This window comes from Schistosoma haematobium, chromosome 1 (genome assembly GCF_000699445.3).
Source record: "Schistosoma haematobium chromosome 1, whole genome shotgun sequence".
In the NCBI taxonomy this organism is placed as follows: Eukaryota; Metazoa; Platyhelminthes; class Trematoda; order Strigeidida; family Schistosomatidae; genus Schistosoma; species Schistosoma haematobium.
In genome coordinates, this window is record NC_067196.1 from 40,906,625 (window position 1) to 40,928,726 (window position 22,102).

Here is a 22,102-nt window from a genome sequence, read left to right on the forward strand (position 1 = left end):
AAATAATTTAAAAATACGTTTCTCAGGCGAATTAACAAGATGAATTAGACATTTCATATTGTTTTTAATTGCAAATATGAAGTTATTTAGTCATCAGTAAGATTTCTAAAATTTATTGGAATAGTGGTTTGTGTACTAACTTCCTTTCCCATAGATTTAGTGTTTTCTTCCTAGTTATGTTTACTTGTAAACATCTGTACAATTTTTCTGAAACGAAGCAGTAAACCCTCAAACCGACTGTTATTTTTTACGGAATTGTCTATGTTTATATGTATAATTCAATCTTTTATCTACTGACACTCTTGTGCTTGTCTATTTTTAGCGAAAGTAAAGATGAAAATAAAATGTTAGTATGTGACGTGTGCGACAAGGGCTATCACACTTATTGTCTGAAGCCTCCTGTTTCTAGTATTCCTAAAAATGGGTTCAGATGCGAACGATGCCGTGTATGTTCTGATTGTGGTGGCGGACGCTCTTCTACGTTAAGTGGTTTGGAGGGACCAGTTGCTTTTAACAATCAGCCCGTAAGTTGCAGTTCACATCGCTAGTTTGTCCTCCGAAAACAGGATTGATTTCATACAAAGCTATTTCTTTTTATAGAATCCGAACGTCCGTTGGCATAGTAACTATACCCTATGTGATCGATGTTTCCACGCTCATAAACGCCCGAATTCGTGTTGTCCTGTATGCGATCGAGCATGGCGTTGTTCACTACCGGTAGGTATTCCAGTAACGAATCATTTAATGATGAGAGATGTATTTTTTTTCCGAAGAGTTGCACGTATGTTTTCTCTTGGCTTTATTATGATATAGACTTCGGATTGTTTATTTTGTACGTAAAACTGGAATTCTAGCTACATTTGTTTTCGAAAGAATTGATGGACCTGTTTATCTATATTTTCTGCGGTTATTTCGGTGGTGACTTTATTCTGGTAATAACAATGGGTTTTTACAGACCTTAGTTTATTTTTGCATAAATTTCTGATACATTATTTCCTAACTCAATGCTCTTCAGGTTTAGCAGTTAACATGATTAATATGATGATTTCTAAAGATTTTGTAATTCCCTTTAGAACAGCACTACGGATACTTTGATATGAATAGGGTTCACAACAGAATGGTATTCGAGATGAATTGTACTCAAATTTTCATCAGAAGTTAAGGATGATATAAATCTTTCTGTATCGATTACAGGAATTTATTGTATATTCACGGTAGGGATGATAATTTGAGCGTGAACTAACTGAGCCATTTTTTGGAACATCATGTTTCTAGATTTGAAGCATATCACACTTCTTATTCGCATATTATTTCCACGAAATTGTGGCTTGCAAAATGTAAGTGATATTAGTTGATAACCGTACTAGTTATTTAATTTCTGGACTAATTGGTATATATGGGCTACTGTTCAGTATTGTGTTATTACAATCAGTTAAAATCCCCAAACTTAGTTCAACTCCAAAACACTATAAAGCTACCTTATACTTTCCGTCACGAGTTGTTCATACTTCCTAAATATGTATTTATTTTTCTTGATTTTCAGGTGCCAGAAAATTTTTACAGGAATCCTAACAGTACTTTTCTTGTCTGGCCTGGTAGTAAATGTAGTCAGTGTCGCCGAATGGTTCATGCTGAGTGTGATCCTTCTTCCAACCAGACGACTGTTTCACCTTTATCTACTGCCAGTGAGGAAACAAGTGGTATTTGTTGCACCAATTACGTCTGTCCTGTTTGTCGAGCTCGTGGTTCAACGACACCGAGCGAGGTACAATTTAATTTAGTGTTCGTTACTTACTCAGTAACCAATGTTACTGTCAGGATTTGAAATAACTGCCGTATCAGAGTCAACCGATTACTATAAAAAACGTTATATACATATCAGTCACATGACGGCTACAATTTCAGTTTACTTTCACTTGACGCTAATTATTCTGTGTTAAAATAATTCAGTCATTCTGAAGGCTGTAAATCACATATGTTCTAAAATCTCCCGAAAGAGTAAATGTTTAGTCGATACATCCACAACTAGGAGTGAAGTAGTGAATCAGTGGGTTTGTGGTTAAGGCTTTTGACTTTAAGCCAATAAGTCTCTTGCTCAAACCCCTTTCCATCTATTTCCGTTTGAGCAACTGAGTGGTATCATTAGCCCTCGTGTGGTTCATCTCTAAGCACATGATGAGTTAATTCCATCAGAATTTGAAGGTATGAACCCTTCCAAATTTTGTCGAGCTCACTATTTCCTGTATCTAAAAAAGCTTCGGGCGATCATAGAAGTCAATATCTTGTACAAGTTTAATATTCATTATTCTATTTTCTGTCTTCTTCTATAGACAGATTGTTAGCAATTGCAGACAATCAAAAGAAATAGCATACAGTTCCCAAACTTTAGCTGTCAGTCACCCGTAATTCATAGCACCTTACTGCCATCTGTTAAAGACCTTTGAAATTCACCTATTGAAACTTGGTGCTATACTCACTTGAAGTTAGCAATAGTGTTCGGTACGTTCATAAAAGTTGGAAATTCAGTGTCCATATCTTATTAAAGATGTTGGTGGATATAAAATGACTAAAGGGTAGTTATAGAACAACTGAATTTCTGTATACTTCAATTGCTTCATTTAAGAGTGAATCACCATCTCGGCTTTTTCCACAATGATCTTTAGCTTTTTAGCGTTGATTTTTGAACTACTAGGGTCATACAGTAATCCTTCCGTCGACTGGATTGTACATCCCAAATATACATTGTGCTTATGATTCGCAACTGATCTATCTGACACAACAGGGTTTCATAGACAAGTAGTGGGTTGTTTTCAATTCTAAGCCAATTATTTTTCATGTTTTTACTCAGAATACGTTTATTCTCGTCAGTGTACTTATTTGAAGGTAACATTATATTCTGTCACTTATCTATACTCTGTTGGTGGGGGCGTTTTCAATAAAACCAGTCTATTTCGAGTGCCCATATGACAGATAGGCTGACAGTGTAGAACCTGGCAGTTATGTTTTTGTCCAAGTGTGTGGCGCATATTTATTTGGTGCCCCCTTTGTACCAATGTTTATATGTTAAAATAAATGAAATTTTGTCCAAGCCGTCACATCTCACATTAAGGCCTAGCTTGACGATAGCTGCTTTTAACCTAGACAGCAGTGCACTAACCTGAAGACAACTAATATAAAACCTATCTCAATTCAAGTTCTTATTTCAACTTTAATTGCCAACTCTTCTGTTCGAATTGACTTTTATCTAATCCATTTGTTATTATGTTAAAACTGGAAAGTGTAATAGACAGATGTTCATATTGTATCTTTTTTTACCGCTAGGCTGCATCAACTACTGCTTCTTTACGTGCTAGCCCGATTCAGGGAGGTGGGAATAGTAGTAATAGTGGTGGCGATATTATGGATGACAATTTTACTCAAGGAGGCCGGGACTTATTAGATGATACAGTTCGTCAGTGTATTGGGTCTGGTTCATTAGTTTGTCCTGGTGCTAATGGAAGTACATCGGCAAATACTCCGTCAAGCTCAACCTCTAATTCAACAACTCCGAATACTGAACCAGGAAAGCAACAAATCCACCTGAATAATCAAGATTATCCAGGGTCACCACGTGTACATTGTAAGGTGACCTCCAATAGCAAGTCATCGGTAACAAATTCTACAAATGGCCGGCCATCTATAGATCAACCTTCTATTAATATTAGTAGTGGACGTAGGCGAGGAAACAACCAAACTAGTGATCTTAATTTTGCAAAAACTAATTCAGGAACACGGGTTTGTCCAATCTCATCTTATCTATGTAAACCTTATTTTCTAAACTTATTATTGTTGTTAAGTTCTTTAGTTCTCGATACGAAACTGAAGAAGTGTTTTACTGTTTCAACATAAGGTTTCTATCTTTGAGTTACATACTTAATAACTTGTCTTTTGAGTTCCTCGGTTGAGCTTCAAAATATCACTATAACGTAGATATTTTTTAAAAATGAAGATCTTAGCATTGGATCAAATGCTTGAATAACATGTATGCATAAATTCTATTTGAGATATGTGTTCATGTGTACTGTGTTGAAATATTTCTGAGGTAGTAACATTTTTTTGTTAATCAGAAAAAGTGCAAAGTAGATATTTGTATTATTTGTATAGAGTTTAAAGGGATTTTCCATTGTCATAATCATAAACCTTATTAATTATTAGTTTTTATTGCTTACATGACCATTCAAGTGTATAACTGTCAATTAAGTATACTGTTCATTAGACGAACCTCAAAATAAAAAACTTCACCTCTCGCCGATGATTTAATAGATATGTCTTAGTTTGGTCGTACTCTACTTTTCCTAAGTTGAACCTAATGTGGCGAGTTAGACAAGTTAATATTATCACTAATCGATCATATAGTTGAAGGGGTTTCTCAAATTCTATAACTAGTGAAAAGTTATAGTTTTTAACCACTGATATATTTTCGGTAACCACGTATTCAGGACGTCAAATCGTAAACATGTAATGCCGAAGTATCACAGTGAAAGGATTAAGATATATCATTTACTTCTAAATTAGTTAAACACTGTATTCACTATTCTAGCCAAGTGGTTGAAATTCATCCAATATTGAAATGAATTGTGGAAATAATTTGAATAATAAGTTGTAGTATTTTATTTTAGTGAGTCGTTCTACATATTTTTCGAATTAGGATAGTATTATATTCTCTAAACTTTAAGCTTATTATGGTGTTAGTTTCTCTCGTGAATTTAATTTTTTTTTCTACCTTTAGTCCAACAATGTAAACACCCAGACGTCGTTTATTGGAACTACAAAAACTGGCGCTTTAAAAAGAACTAATAGTTCTGCTACGTCGAATAATATTAATAAAAATAGGCGAACAAAAACTCGGAAAATCACTTCGGTATGTTATCATAGCATATGTGTCTATTTATGTTTGGTTACTTTTTTATTCAATAAGTAAACTAAATCACTAGGAGTCCTCTTCAAAGTATACAGTTTTCTTATATCATGACTGAATAGTAAATTACAAGAGTCGTTTGATTCACATGAATTAAACAATACATGATATTTAATATGCACTTGGTTATAAAATATTTTTATAGAAGGTGTATATAAGTAATGATCTAAGTATAAAATTGTCATTTATCATGTTAATGAAATAAAATAGGTTTAACCTGTCGAACTGGATAAATTAGTATCGATGAACTACATCCCTCAAATAAAATCTATTATTCCAATAGATGAATTATTCATTACAAGTTACGACTAGTCACTCACTGAAAAGCTTAATTATGGTGATAATGCATATAAAGTCATTTTTACGCTGCTTTCATCAAAAGTAAAAAAGAATAAGGGTTGTGTATATTATTTAACGAGCCAACATCCAACTTCGTAATTGGCACACAAAAAAAACCTGATAATAAAATACTGTATTGTTTCCCTTTTAAGACATCTAATTATATTACATTAAAGTTGTATGAATATAGACACTTGATCATACGATTCCTTTTTATTTGTGATAGAATATTTTGATTAGTTCATGTGATCTATGTAAACTGAGAGTGATATCATAGAAGTCTTAGACAAACGTAAATGTCGGGACATAAAGTTATTTGACTGTTAAAAATGTATTTTCTCATTGTTATTAGAATCCCCTTTTATTGATTTATTTTTCTGTGAATTTAGTATGAATCCAAAGTCTCAGAGAAGGATGATCATCCTAGTACAGTAGTATTTTGTCGGGCAGATGACAATTTCATGCTGGAACAGGATATATGTATTGCATGTGGATCAATCGGTTTGGATACTCCTCTGTTGGCTTGCTCTCAATGTGGTCAATGCTACCATTCTTTTTGTGCAGATGTACCTAAAATAACACGAACTATGATTGAAAAAGGTTGGCGTTGTTTGGATTGTACTGTATGTGAAGGTTGTGGTGGAACATCAAATGAAAGTCTTCTACTTTTATGTGATGATTGCAATATTAGCTTTCATACCTATTGTTTAGATCCGCCATTGAAAGAAGTACCGAAAGTAGGTTTGAATAAAATTGATTATTTCCAAAATTTTATTTAGCGTGTTGTTTGAATGTTTATCAGATAGTCCTATCAGTTTCTGTGTTCAAAACCTTTCTATACAATTTATTGTTTCTGTGTGTTCATATGATACAAATTTTACTTTCAAAATTTTTTACACAAACCATTTATATTTCGTACAGGGTGGTTGGAAATGTGCCGACTGTGTTGTATGTACTAATTGTGGTCAAAAGGATCCTGGTCTTAACGGAAAATGGCACGCTAATTATTCTGTATGTGCACCGTGTGCGTCACTCACCACTTGTCCCATTTGCAATTTAGCTTATCGAGATGAAGAATTACTTGTTCGATGTGCATTATGTACTCGATGGGCTCATGCCAACTGTGACCAGTTGCGTACTGAAGACGAATTGGAAATAGCCACTGATCTAGGGTATAACTGTCTTCTTTGTCGTGAATTGGGGGCTGATCTTGGAACTGGGCATGCTCAGGTAAATTTATTCTATCTTTATTTGTTGAAAACAATAATCACAATATATGAATGTAGTATTTTTAAGATTAAGTTTCTGTCATCGGTAACCATTTCTTCATTTGGGGTCTTACCAACGTTTAGCGTGTAAAGACTGGCAATTACTCAATATATCTTAGTCGGGTATGCTGCAAAAATACTTGTTGATGGATCTATTTATTTGTTTTTACCAAGATTAACCATTGTTTTAATAGAGTCATGCTATCCGTCTTTGATAAGTATTCTAGTAAGAACAAAGTATGAAATTTCAGTGTTTAATATTGATGATTACAAATAACAACAAATGAGATATATTTGTGAGAATTTTTCCAAAAAGTTATGAATTTAAGTTTTACTGATGTGATTGAGAAATATTACTGTGCTACCTATTCAATTGTTATAAAATCAATGGAGGATTCCGATATAGGTAAGTCAACATATCTTATAACATGTCATAGTTTTACTGGTTAAATCAACTGTTTCTATCCAAAAATCTTGAGTTTAACAATCACAAATTAGATGTTTTGGAGGATTTGCTACTACACATATAGTTATTTAGATATATTTTCAGTCTTTATTTTACGCAATGTATATAATTATACTGTCATGATGCGTTTATTTTTCTTTCGCTTTTAACTATTAGGTACTGGCTTACAGACAAGCAGCTAACGGGAATCTTGGGGCTCTGGAAAACCTGAAGTTTGGCGAAATTACCGAAAATCTGTTTGCTGACAAATTAGTAAGTGTTATTTTAATCGTAGGATAACTTCAACTTCTTTATTGTTTATTGAAATAATTAGTTCCATTTTTTAAAAGATATATTTATTCAAACAGTTTCGTATTTTTTATTTTTGAGGATATTATCAAACGTGGACAAATTGGGTTTAAAAAGCAAAATCACTTTCTTCAAAAGAGTAAATCCCTTTGATAAATGCAATGACACGAGGTTTATTAGATCAGTTTGATCGCATTTATAATTGTTAAAACGTTTATGTATGGAGAAGTTAGAGGGCAACTAGAAAAATTGGAAGATAATAGAGAGAAATAATAAGAATCATACTTATGAATTTCGTTTCCTTATGAAATCTAAATGAAATCACTTTGCATCAAATCTGTTGGGTATTACATTAATCAGATAGGCTAATTAAGACTATGAACTATCTACCCTGATATAAAAAACGAAACATTTTAAGCTTAAATTTTTCATTTATTTGGCATAATACTTTCGTTATGATTTACAACACTTTTGTTTATATTTACGGGCATTCCTGAGTTCTAAGAGACTGATCAAATAAAATTCGAATCCTCTTCAACTAAGAAAACTTGGATTTCTGATTACTTTTTCACATTACACTTTATGGAGTTAGAGAAATTTTCCGTTTTATCTTATAATCTGAACCCAATTCTAAAGAATTCAGTAAGAGGAATTTGTCCAAACCTTTCTTTACACATGTCAGTGATATCAATTTGAAGTTCTGGTAACCTAACAACTGTGCTCGTTAGATCAGTTAGTCGGCAACATCGTTGAACTTCGTACGTACGTACATCAGTTCGAGTTGTCATACCATATTAGCACACAAATACAATTGTCGGTTCAAATCCCGTAGTGGTATAGGTAGTAAGAGCATAAGCCGTACTCGGAAAGATTAAGGTTTGAAGATGTTATTCAAGGAGTATAATTCAGTGAAATAAATTTGGAAAGAGAAAGAAGGAACATAAAGAATTCAGAAGATTAGAATTTGGGAGAACACAAAGAGTGGATGCACCTGCGCCATTGCAAACGATTTTGAGCCATGTCATTCAGGGTCTCTAACCATCGGTTGCTATCGTCTCGCGGTCCCCAACCAGGTAGTCTACACCTACCAACATGACTCAGCCCACTTGTTAGTGACTTCATGGACTTGTGCCATGTTTTGGTCCGGCCGCCCCTATCTTTCTTCCAACCTACTCCTATACCATTGAACATAGCACATCGAGGCGGTCGATGGTTGGGCATACGTAATACGTGTCCCAGTCATCTCAACTGATGAAGTTTCACTACGTCATCAATTGATTTGGCATCCTTACCTAGTACCCGTTTCCTAACAACTGTGTTACTTACTCGATGGTCCCATGATATACGAGCAATGTTTCGAAGACACCTATGATCAAATACTAGTAACCTATGAATATCCTCTACTCTTACCGACCATGTTTCACTGCCACAAAGTAGGACGGAACGAACTGCTGCGCAGCAAACCCTTCCAATGGTTGATAGACGGATATCTCGCCCACGCCATAAATGACGCAAGTTGGCAAAAGCTAGTCGAGCCTTCTGTATCCGTGCTGAGATTTCGTCACACACCAGACCACAAGGGCTGATGAGACTTCCAAAATAAGTGAAGCGATCGACATGCTCAACTACTTCACTCCCTATCATTAGTTCGGGTGTCGATGCAACCCAATCCTGACGCAACATTTTGCATTTTGAGGGGGGAGAATCGCATCCCGAACATGCTTGCATTGTTGCTTACGGTGGTCAGAAGACTCTGCATTTTGTTAACGTCTTCACCAAATAGAACTATGTCATTGGCATATTCTAAGTCAACAAGTGAACCTCCCAGTAGAAGTTCAACCCCTGGAAATTTAGATGAGGAGAGTGTTATCTCTAAACGTACGTCGACCACAAAGTTGAACAAGAATGGGGAGAGTGGACAGCCCTGACGAACACCACTTGAGGTAATCAATTCTGATGACAGTTCGCCATAAGCTCTCACTCTACCAGTTGTGTTCGAGTAGAGAGCCTTTATAAGGTTGATATACTTCTTCGGTACTCCTTTCGGTGACAAACATTGCCATAGAACCTCACGATCAACAGAGTCGAATGCCGCCTTAAGGTCGAGAAATACTACGATTGTGGGGCGTCTGAATGTGTGTCTGTATTCTAGAACCTGACGTAGTGTGAATATCTGATCTATACAACCACGTCCAGGTCGGAAACCAGCCTGATTTTCTCTAATCTGTTCTTCACGAGCTCCAGCTCCCAGATTCTACCTAAGACGTCAGTCAATCTCACTGCTAATAGTGGACCGCCATCCTTAAAAATTTCAGGGGTAAACCTGTCAGGGCCTGCTGCTCTCTCTCGCTTCAGATTTCCTATGGCTTTTTCAACTTCGTAAAGAGTTGAAGGATTTACATTAACTTCCCATTCAGGTTGACTGGAGATCTTGGGAAGCTGAAGTATGGCTGAAGACTAGTTGAACTGATCCTTTAAGTGTTCTGCCCATCGATCCAATCTCCTGGATTGAGAATGAATAATATGTCCATCTTTTTCCGAGATAGTTTTGCTAACAGTTGGATTCCTAATACCGGTTTCCTTGACAAGTCTGAACAGTTGTCTGCTGTTACCTATTGCCGCTGCCTTTTCCATCTCTCTTGCTTTCGCTACCCACCACTGTTCGCGACCATTGCGTAGGCTTCTTATCAGCCTGCGCTTAAGCTGACTCCGCTCTTTTTCATGTTCAGAGCCAGATGGGATGAGTTTCCGAGCATCTATCAGTGCGATAGATGCTGCTGAGATCCAGTGTTTTTCCCTAACGTTATGGTTTACCTTACTAGCAGATATCACTGCTGTTTCAATAGCTTTTCAGATGTCATTCCACGCTACCTCGGGTCGGGCATCACTTACATGACTGCCTAACTGTTTTTCTAGTTTTTCCTGAAATATATTCTTAGCTTGACTATCATTAAGTAGGCCCCTAAGAGGTTTCCTTGCTGCGTCTTTCCTACGTTCAGTAAGACGCAAGCAAATACGCGCTCGCACTAGAGCATGATCTGAATCTAAGCATGTGCTCCAGAATGAGCGACAGTCTTCTATCGAGCCCCTTCATCGGTGGCTGATAGCGATGTGATCTATTTGGGTCCAACGTTGGGACGAATTAGGGGGTTGCCATGTTAAAAGATGTTTTTCCTTATGCTTAAAGTTAGTATTCGCAAGGAACAGGCGGTTATCTGAGCATAGCTGCAACAGACGGTCGCCATTATCTGTTCTTTGAGCCACGACACCATAAGATCCACCTAGGTGTCTTTCCCTATCGCTTAGTTTACCTACTTGAGCATTAAAGTCACCGGCCACTATTACTACATCCGAGCGCTTAGCTTTTCGGAGAAGGTCGGAAAGCTTTCTGTAAAACTCATCTTTTACATCATCTGAGCTGCAGTCAGTGGGAGAATAGGCAGAGACGACAAAGAGGCAACGACGAATGTCCCTATCTTTCCGGATTCTTACTGTTCCGTTCAGTCGGACAGCGCACAAACGACTGTCTACTGGGATCCAGTTTAAGAGAGCTAGTTCTGCCCTAGGACTCAATGCTACTACCTACGCCAGCGAGGCCACGGGAAGCAGCATCAGGGCTTCCAGATACATGAAGCGTGAATCGAGTCGGTTCTTTATTTTGGCATGGTGAGGTCAAATGAATGACGCTACTTGGATCCTGTATGCGCGTTTCGGAGACGCAGCACACATCGATGGCGTGGGATTCTAAAGTCCTAGCTAAGGAATCCTGTTGTCCTATTTGGCAGTGTTCGAACTTTTAAAGCTCCTACTTGTAGTTTAAAGCGTGGTTGGCTAAACATATGTTCTTATTTGTTAGGTGTAAGGGATGTGAAATCCTCATATACAAATTAATATCAATTTAAGTTTTTGTTACAGTATGAATTCTGTTCATGAACTTTCCACGGATTTTTCACTACGATTTGTGTTCATTGGCAGTTACTAAGTTGTTAAAATATAGTAACGTTTGATAACTGGTTATCTATAAGGTATTTCGAATCTTACTAGGTGTTGATCAACAAAGCTTCTATACAACAATCAGTTTATTTATTTATTTGAACACATGAATATTGGTACAAGAGAGCGCCAATATAAATGCGCTACACAAAACAATGAGAATTCGAAGAGAAATAGATAAAAAAGACTAAGGAGCGCAAAAAAGAGAACAATAACGAAGAGATTGGTGTAAGGTAGTGTGGTATTAATGAGGGAACGGAATGGTACAATCGGAAGAAATCTTTTAGGTAAGGGAGACACAACCACTTTTTATGAAGAAAGTAAAAGAAGGTTAAAGCAGGATCGCCACTGGCTTCTATTCTGAGCCATATCTGATAACGTCTCTAGCCACTGTGTAGCACCATCTCTCAGACCCCAACCAGGGAGCCGTGAAGGACCAACAGAAGCCAGTCCTTTGCAGCTTTCTTTCATGCCACGACACCATGTCATGCACTGACCACCTCTCCGCTTCTTCTAACCAGTCCCAGAGTCGGCAAATAATGCACGACGTGGAATTCTCTGAGACGACATTCGTAGAACATGTCCGAGTCACCGAAGTCGGTGTTTCAAGCTGGTGACACCAATTAGATTATGGTCACCGAGCCCGAACACACGATGCCGAACCTCTGCCTCACTGACATAGTGTTGCCATTGGATGTCAGCAATCCTTCGGAGACAGCGATGATCGAACACAGAGAGTCGTCTAACGTTCTCAACTCGGAGAGGCCAGGTTTCACAAGCATAGAGCAAAACTGCTCTCACCGATGCGTTGTAGATCCGAAGTTTTACAGCCAGACTAACATCACGAAAGCAGCGAAGATGGCCGAGATTGGCATAAACCGCTCTGGCTTTCACTATACGTGAATTGATCTCATTATTCATACCCCCACCGGCACTTATATCGCTACCTAGATACACGAACTTCTCGACTGCTTCTATCTGCTCACCATCCAGGGTGAGTACAGGATTGGAATCCTGCCAGTCTTGTAGAAGTACTTTGCACTTCGAAGGTGCAGAGCACATACCATACCTACGGACACTGATTGCCAACTGATTAAGTGCGGATTGCATGCCTTGGGCATTATCGCACAGTAAGACAATATCGTCCGCATACTCAAGGTCGAGAAGTCTTTCTCCAGGCAACAGATCCACACCGCCATTACTTACATCCATCAGAGCTGTTTCCAGAATGTCGTTGATGACAAAGTTGAAGAGGAATGGTGAGATTGTGCAACCCTGTGTAACCCCACTGCTCGAATGGAACAATGGAGAAAGGTGGTTGTATGCCATCATTCTACCTGAGGTGTTTGTATATAGGGCTTTTAGGATGTTAATAAACTTCTCAGGCACACCCTTCTTCTATAGACAATCCCAGAGAATAGTTTTATCCAACGAATCGAAGGCAGCCCTGATGTCAAGAAACACTACGATTGTTGGCCTTTGAAAAGTATGGCGGTGTTCTAACATTTGGCGGAGGGTGGAGATATGATCAATACATCCTCGACCAGAACGAACAACTAAACTGCTTACTCTAGTTAGTAAGACTGTGAAGAGGAGGGTAGAAGTAGTATCGTTCACCATGTTGAAGTTGCTGAATAGTAGCTTAGCGCACAAACATATCATTCGGTCACAGTTTGCAATACAAAGTGTAAAATTTGACTATTCATATTAAACTATTTATGTTTTCGTGCTTATTTTTTCCACTTTATTTAGCCGTCTTCATTATTCCCATACTCTTCCACTGGAGTTGCATGTTTAACGCGTTCACAAGCAGATGATGACAATAGTTCATCAAGTGACACTCGGTAGGTACATAATTTCTTTTTTTTTATCGTCTCAGGTTTAATTATTGATTTTAATAGATAAACTTACAAATGTTTTTATTTCACTCTATTATTCAATTTAATTTAATTTATAAATTTTTAGTCAATTTTTCATGGATGGTGTTGTACTAAGTGAATGTGGCTTGAATACCATTAAACAAGCTCTACTTAAAATTCAACCGAAACGTCATACAAATCAAAAACGTCTATCAGATCAACAGAACCAATCAGTCACTGATACAGGATGTGAGTTATAATAGTTCTAAATATTTCTATGCCGGTTATTTTTTGTGTGGAAAACTTAGAAGTAAAACAATATCTAACTATAATTGATTTCATGTTATGCGGTAACCAGCTGGTTGCTAAGTTGACTAATTGTTTCTGAAGGATAAAATTTACATACCATTTTCCAATAATATATTGTAGATATTTTCCCTACTGTAACATCGAATTTTTAAAACTCAGTTTTCTACCTGATAAATAATTGATCAGTGCAATGTGTTGTTAGTCAGAGTTGAGGAAGTACCATCTTTTGAACCGGATAAATGAAAATGTTTGGCACAAAGTTGCAATATTCTAATTGCCAGGTGTTTGTAAACAACTCGGTCAGTTCCTTAACCAGAAAGTCACCAACATCCTTATAAAGGGCCCGAGGTAAGTCATCTGAACCTGGTGATTTGTGGTGCTTCAGGAGTTGAAGTTCCTTGCGGACGTCCGCCGCTTTAGGTAGATAAGTCGCCACAGGTTGTGGAGGGAAGGACAGTCTTGATCAATGTTGTCGCGGGGCAGCAGACCAGTTGAACTGCCTCTCGAAAACCTCTGCCCATCGTCCAAGACGTCGGTAGATGTTATCGATTGGCATCCCATCAGCTTCAAAGATTGTCCCATTCACATCAGACTTCTTGCTGCTAGCGACTCGGATGAGTTGAAAGAGCTTAAGACAGTTACCATATCCAGCTGCTGCTTCCAACTCATTGGCACGCTTTGACCACCAGGCTTCTCGGTCATTACGCAAGCATTGCACAATTTTATTGCGTAACAATCTCCGTTTACGGTCAAACTCGCGGTCACCCGGAGTAAACCGACGGGCTCCAACGAGTTGTAAGGAGCCTGAAGAAACCCAGTGCTTATAAACAGGATGTTGCATGAAGCCACAAGCGACTTTACTCGCCATTTTCATGGCGTCGTGCAATTGCAGCCAATGCTCGTCTATACTTTTCGGTGGGTTGCTGGCTAACCTCGAACCTAGTCTTGTACACAACCACTTCAGCGGTAGCTGGTCGTAATGTGATCAATCTGAGTTCAGACTTGAGATGCAAATGAAGGACATTAGGTAACACACGTCGACGATGACTGTGTCGGTAGTTAGTGCTAGCCAGAAACAGGTTGTAGTATGCTCACAGTTGCAGTAGATGGTCACCGTTATCTGACCTGCGACCAACAAGTCTTCAATGCCCACCAAAACAACTCTCCTCTGTGCGCATTCAAGTCTCCGGCTAGTACTATAGTATCTGTTGAACGCACTTTCTGTAGAAGAACAGTTAATTAGTTGTTTAACTCATCATTGATCGCATCCGGTTTGCAATTTGCCGGAGCGTAGGTGAATATGACAAAAAGACATCGTCTCTCACACCGATTTCTCCGTACTTTGATGGGAATTTCTAATCCAACAGCCCATAACGGACTGTTAATGAGGATCCAATCGATCAGTGCTGCCTCAGCTCTAGCACTTAATGCAACAGTAACGCTAGCAAAAGCAGACTTGGATAGAGGTATTAGAATATCATGTAATGATACAAAAGTTTTGGGTTGGTGTCCTTAACTCAACGTTTGCAAGTGTTTGTTAAAGTAACAGGTATTCCCGTCGAGATTTTATTGTTGCAGTAAATGTAAGTTAATCAGTCTTGTGTTAAACAAGATACGAATTTCAGTAATTAATTTGTCTTTGTCAGAAATTATTGTTGTATGCGATATTTTAATATGGTTGGATTAGAAACCGTGTCATGTTAATAATTCTACTGTGCAAAATCGTATCTAGCGAGCTTTTTATTTTATGAAACGTGGGGTTTATTTATTCAAATGGAATCACTGTTGTTTATGTTAGCTATTTTTCTTGGATAATCATAGATAATTGTTGAATTTTTTACTATATAGTCCTTTAAAAAGTTTTTCGATGGAAATTAATATTTCTCCCGTTTTATCCCTGATTACATTCAGATGTACTCTTGTTTACTTCTAGCTTGTTCCGTTGGTGATAGTACTCCAGTTGAACTAACTCCATGCGGACCTCATGGACAGGTGAGTTTGGGATCTGCTTGTTTTAATAGGTTGAATACAGAAAATTTCTTAATTTTCTTTAAGTCTAACTATCCTAAAATCTTTACTATTACTTATTGGAATCACTGTCTTCAAATTGGGAAATGAGTTTTACAAACATTAACATCATGGTTGGGTTTGTATCTTTTCGCACCAATTTTTCTGTGTTATTAGACCATTACTTCCAGTATATTTTTGTCTTATATTACTAGTTAATTAAACTTAGTATATGATATGAAACCGAGAAAGATTTTACTGTAAAACCCAAGCCTTCTTAGGTTCCTAGACTTTCCTATTTGGTTGGTATTGTAGTGAACAAGAGCATGAGTGGGAACAATCGAATGTATTTGACACGAAATTACAGAGCATCTCACTAAAATCTGAGAACCATATAGTAAATAGTTAGTTTGCAAAATATCAATCCATCGTCTCAAACTTGACTGTTCCTTTTGCAAATGTCAGTCCATTGTCTCAGACTTCATTGTTCATGCATTTTCATACCAACCGCGTTCCGTTTCCGTTCTTTCCTTCTCGATCTTTTACTGAAATACATTCTATGCCTGACCACAGTTATATACTACTTATATGGATATAAATAACCCACACCACAATATCATCATTTTGTACTCTTTAGCATCGCCTTAAACTTGTACTTTTCTGATAACCTTTATTTTTCACTTCGTTCCCAAGAGTGTAACTTATTGAACCTAAACTACCTAAACTTTATCATACTCTTTTAGGGTTTTGATGTGTGTTCTCGTTGAACTATTATTAAAAACTAAAAATTCATTTACGATTGCTTTAGTGTTTTTGGCTTATCAAACACATTGTGACCCGATTAAAGTTATTAAAGAATATGTTCATGTGAGATGAATTCTCTTGCAGTATTCTTCGCTACAATATCTTTTCATCTTAAGAAGAATTATCATTGCTGAATAACTTCAACTCTTTTCTAATGAATCAAGTTTTTATTGGTTTAATGATGTACCAATGGGTTTGTTCCTAAATTTTATATGCACGCAAACTACTACTCATGTTTAGTTATCACATATTACTTTTTTTTTCTTGATACCCTCAATAATATTTTATCCTCTTATGGATGTTTTAGTTTGATGAAGATGCTTCACTACATTCTGGAGTTGATGGAGAAAATGATCTATCCAATTATCCTGATTGGAAATCTCCCAGCCTACAATCAGAAGAAGATGGCTGTAATTCAATACAAGATGGCACAGTTAGTTATACTAGTCAAAAATTAATATTCATTTTAAATGTTTATGGAATTAATGCTCGACTTACTTTTGTTGTGGGACTTGAATGTTAGCTGTTATTATTAATTAATTCGTTATTGTAGGTACATAATATTAAATGGCATAAATTATTTGTCCTGCATGGGACATTAATCTTTGCTTTGTTGTTGTGCTTAATCACTGAATTTATTCTAATATTTTCTCCATTTTTTATCCCATAAATTACTACTGCTCATCTGTAGTTTCAATAATTTTCTTCCTAAATTTATAGCTATTAAATTAAACTTTATTGTCGTTCAGTTGACCTGTACAAAATTATATATAATTAGTTTAGTTAGACCAGTAAGCGTTTGATCCGTTTACTCGATATCAGCAAATACGCTGGTTAAAACGTTGATAATATTGATAATCGTAGTAAAAATGGAGTACGTGATCTCGATATGTATAGATTTTATTGAAACACGGAAATTTTTCTGATAATCCCCGTGATCAACTGGTAATCTGATGATAGTTTCTTTAAAATTACTTTTTACAATAGCGATTTTCATAATTACGTCTTATTTTCAGAAAAATTCACTCGTGGTTTTATAATAAGAGTTTATGGATTACAGAGCGAAGTGTTGTACTGTTTAGTAACATTCCTGTGTGTGTCTTCTTGATTCTCTTAGGTAAGTATACAAGATGATTTTATCATAGGATGTTCAATTCTGAGATGGTAGAGAGGATTTGTAGCTCAGGTGGATGATCTTTATGGAGTTTTGTTCTTTGAGCGGGATGGTTTGGTCGTGGAGCTTTCACCGTTATTCTAAACGACATCATCAGCAAAAACTTCAGGTAGGGCTTCTACCTAAGGTTTGTGCTGATGTCGTCCAGAATAACAGTGAAAGCTCCATGACCAAACCGTCCAGCTTAGAGAATAAAACTACATAGAAATATTCAATTCTTAATGACTTCAGTTTTACCTGGTATAGAAGGGTGGATTTAGTCATTAGGATAAGTAAGTAATGGTGAGGTTAGACGGAGGGTTTTAGGGAATAATGGTAAATGCGTTGATGAGGTTGTAAATCTACATCGACTAAGATGGTTGGTCCACATATTACGCATGCGCAACCACGGACTACCACAGCGCGCAATGCTGACTAGTGTTGGGGACGGATGGAGGGTGGTCAAACCAAAACGTGGTATCAATCCACAAAGCCACCAACTTCTGGTCTGAGCCATGTTGGTAGATGCAAACCACTTGGTTGGGATCCACGTGACTGTCGTAACTAATGGTTGGAGACTCTGGGTGATATGGCTCAGAATCGATCACAATAGCGTCAGTGTATACACTCTTTGTCCTCTCTTAAACTGTGAGATTAAAATTACTTTGCACCTTTCATTCTACGAACTAATTCGTTCTTCCTGTATTATATCCTTATACGCAATCATTATTTTATATATTACTACCATTGAAGTAAATACTTCTATGAATTTGGTGTTCTTGTTGTGCTAATGAGATGTGGCAATTTGGACTGATGCATATATGTGCCTGGTCCTGTGTTGTAGATGACTGATGACCGTCATAATATTTACTTGTTTATAGGAAGTCTTTTATTAATAACTTTTTCAGACTAGACGAATCTTCATTAGAAATAAGGTTTGATCGATTAATTGTGTTGTTTCGTTTTATTTTCATCTTGTTCATCCTGTTACTAATTTTGTTCAAATCTGTTAATTTGACATGAATTTATGTACAGTGATCAACTTTTAGATTAAGGTTCCACTTAGTGGTATTTTCGGTTTTTCTGGTATTTCGCTTTTCTCACGCATCGTTTTCCTGATTACATGGAGTTTCTTTATTTAATTAAAACTTTCACTTTTATACTCTTTTGTATCTGTATATTTGTTGAATTATTTTTCCTGGTCGGCATTTTTTTGGCGAGTTAGTTTTCTACGGGATGGGGTCGCTCAGCCCATGCCCAACCCTCCCCATTTATCCCGGCTTGGGACCGGCAGTAACTCTGGAAAAGCTACAGGCGAAGTTTTATGCCTTTGTGCCTTCATTTATTGATCTGTTTATTTTTGATTGATCGTTTTCAAATAGTCATCAACTGAATGCTAGTAATTTCTTTTCTAGTGATTTCAATCTATAAAATTCTAACGGATTTGTCTTTCTGACACAAATTTTCTCTAATGTGCCATACGAATTTGAGATTTTATACGATGATTAGCCATTTCACTATTCCTAATAGAGAGCTTTGCTGAGAATGGATTTTATTTAATATTCTATCATTCCTATCTATGGTGGATAATGTATGAAATTGATAAAAAAAAACACTTGATATTTCAATCAACTAGTCAACTCGTCATTTTATATTCCATTAATTTATAGTAATCGTTTACTGAAATAAATGTACACTTATGTTTTTTATTAATCATGGGGAAAGTGCTAGATGCTCTTAAATTTCTTATTAAAAGGCCTGGAACTAGTTTCCAAACTTACTGCTTCAAATCATCAGTGTGTATATAATATCCTAGGTACTGATAGGAGATTTACTTAAACATCATGGATGTAAATTATTTTCAAATTTCTCATGTCAACTGATAAAACGTTTAAAGTGAAAACCTGTCTTGTCTATATGATGTTCCATTCTCTAACTTTTAAAGAAAATCTTTCTTATTTATTTAGCGTACTTCATTATGCATCAGTCGTAATAGTTCTGCTGGTTCTATATCAGTTAACGGGAAAACCACCACAAACAATTCTAATCGTAATCGACCACTAAAAAATCTTGGTATTGGAGGCTTTCGAGCTAAACCCAATCGTTGGTTGCAAGTATGTCTTCTTTTATTGAATATTCCCTTTTTGAGTTTCTGGGTGAGGGGCACATATATTTTGGTGCTCCTTTGTACCAGTATTTCCGTTTAAATTAATATATAAATCTTAGTTTCTGTAGGTTTTATTATTGTTACGTAATTCGACTTGACTGAACTAAGTTTTCCATTCTTTCATCTTAAATATAGACTAAAAAAATACAGCTTGCAGCCGCATCTGATCAGTTTGTTGGTCCGACGTCCGACAACAAACGTAGACGTCAGAACAAGAAGAAATCCGAATTGGAAGACCACTATCCTAACTATTTAATGAAAGCTTTTTATGGGGAATGTCTGCTTTCCGCTAAGAGAAAACCACTGAGGAAGAAAAAGCGCATACGTCCAATTGGCTCATCACAGGAACCTACAATTGGATCTGAGTCTGTAAGTGGAATTAAACAGAACAAAGGTGGATTTACTCTTTCTGTTCGTTCTTCTAAACTAACTAAAGTAAGCAGTCAGTAATAAAATTTTAGTTTGTCGTTTATTTGATTGCATTAGTAAATAATATAGTGGATGCTGCTTCGGTTCGGGCAACCGGGCAGTATCAAAAGCCCTTACAAAAATCATTGATAACTACGACTGGGAAAATTTCTCTTGCTTCAACGCTTTCTCAAGCTAATTTTATTCACAATCGTATTTACATTCGTTTTTATTTTTTTATACTATTTCACTTATCTACTTTCTTTTATTCTCAATTTGTGTATTCGTATTTATCAACTTATACCCCAGTTCGCCTATGGTGGAAACCCTGTCCTATCTAAACGATCTCGATTCACTGACTGGTTGAAATTTGCATGCTACCACCGAATACGAATACTGTAACAGTCTTTCTGAAACCACATGTACCATTCAAACTGGCTTCTTTCAACGTTCTCACAGATTGGAAAACAGATAGAGTTAGCTATGTTTTTAGAAAGCCTTAATATCGATGTCTATCGTCTATCAGAGACCCGTATTCAAGACTCGTGACATACCACGAATTCGCCCTCCATCTGTCGCTTCGAAAAGCTTGTTTTACGTGCGTTTATCCGGGGACTCTATGGCATCTTCGTCTGGTTGCTCTGGCGTTACTGTTGCATTAAGTGCTAGAGCTGAGGCAGCACTGATCGATTGGATCCTCATTAACAGTCCGTTATGGGCTGTTGGATTAGAAATTCCCATCAAAGTACGGAGAAATCGGTGTGAGAGACGATGTCTTTTTGTCATATTCACCTACGCTCCGGCAAATTGCAAACCGGATGCGATCAATGATGAGTTAAACAACTAATTAACTGTTCTTCTACAGAAAGTGCGTTCAACAGATACTATAGTACTAGCCGGAGACTTGAATGCGCACAGAGGAGAGTTGTTTTGGTGGGCATTGAAGACTTGTTGGTCGCAGGTCAGATAACGATGACCGTCTACTGCAACTGTGAGCATACTACAACCTGTTTCTGGCTAGCACTAACTACCGACACAGTCATCGTCGACGTGTGTTACCTAATGTCCTTCATTTGCATCTCAAGTCTGAACTCAGATTGATCACATTACGACCAGCTACCGCTGAAGTGGTTGTGTACAAGACTAGGTTCGAGGTTAGCCAGCAACCCACCGAAAAGTATAGACGAGCATTGGCTGCAATTGCACGACGCCATGAAAATGGCGAGTAAAGTCGCTTGTGGCTTCATGCAACATCCTGTTTATAAGCACTGGGTTTCTTCAGGCTCCTTACAACTCGTTGGAGCCCGTCGGTTTACTCCGGGTGACCGCGAGTTTGACCGTAAACGGAGATTGTTACGCAATAAAATTGTGCAATGCTTGCGTAATGACCGAGAAGCCTGGTGGTCAGAGCGTGCCAATGAGTTGGAAGCAGCAGCTGGATATGGTAACTGTCTTAAGCTCTTTCAACTCATCCGAGTCGCTAGCAGCAAGAAGTCTGATGTGAATGGGACAATCTTTGGAGCTGATGGGATGCCAATCGATAACATCTACCGACGTCTTGGACGATGGGCAGAGGTTTTCGAGAGGCAGTTCAACTGGTCTGCTGCCCCGACAACATTGATCAAGACTGTCCTTCCCTCCACAACCTGTGACGACTTATCTACCTAAAGCGGCGGACGTCCGCAAGGAACTTCAACTCCTGAAGCACCACAAATCACCAGGTTTATATGACTTGTTTATGCGTATGATATTGTCTTTGCGATTGTACCCAAGCCATGCAATCCGCACTTAGTCAGTTGACATTCAGTGTCCGTAGTATGTTATGTGCTTTGCTTGCACGTTCTAAGTTGAAAGTACTTTTACAAGACAGGCAGGATTCTAATCCCGTACTCACCCTGGTTATTGAGCGGCTGGTAATCGAGTACTCCGTGTATCGGTGTAGCTGCGTAAGTGCTGGTGGTGGCGTTTGCTTTATGATGAATCCACTCGTAGTGCGGGCCAGAGTGGCTTATGCTGATGTGATCCATATTTGGTGCCTTCGTAAAGTCAGTTTGGTTGTGAAAGGTCGGATCTACAACGTATCG

General features: G+C 37.4%; 1 protein-coding gene across 2 annotated transcripts in view; it reads left to right on the forward strand.

Moving 5' to 3' along the window:
* The window catches only part of MS3_00009818 (uncharacterized protein), a 44,890-nt gene that overhangs the window by 4,231 nt on the left and 18,557 nt on the right, over positions 1-22,102 (forward strand). For both annotated transcript variants that reach the window (XM_051218224.1, XM_051218223.1), the window contains 14 exons: positions 323-524; positions 601-717; positions 1,544-1,765; positions 3,322-3,774; positions 4,769-4,900; positions 5,686-6,033; positions 6,218-6,526; positions 7,187-7,282; positions 13,064-13,155; positions 13,277-13,419; positions 15,413-15,471; positions 16,598-16,723; positions 19,411-19,557; positions 19,746-20,045. In XM_051218224.1, coding sequence (XP_051074065.1) covers positions 323-524; positions 601-717; positions 1,544-1,765; positions 3,322-3,774; positions 4,769-4,900; positions 5,686-6,033; positions 6,218-6,526; positions 7,187-7,282; positions 13,064-13,155; positions 13,277-13,419; positions 15,413-15,471; positions 16,598-16,723; positions 19,411-19,557; positions 19,746-20,045 — 2,746 coding nt within the window. The remainder of the gene's footprint in view (positions 1-322; positions 525-600; positions 718-1,543; positions 1,766-3,321; positions 3,775-4,768; positions 4,901-5,685; positions 6,034-6,217; positions 6,527-7,186; positions 7,283-13,063; positions 13,156-13,276; positions 13,420-15,412; positions 15,472-16,597; positions 16,724-19,410; positions 19,558-19,745; positions 20,046-22,102) is intronic.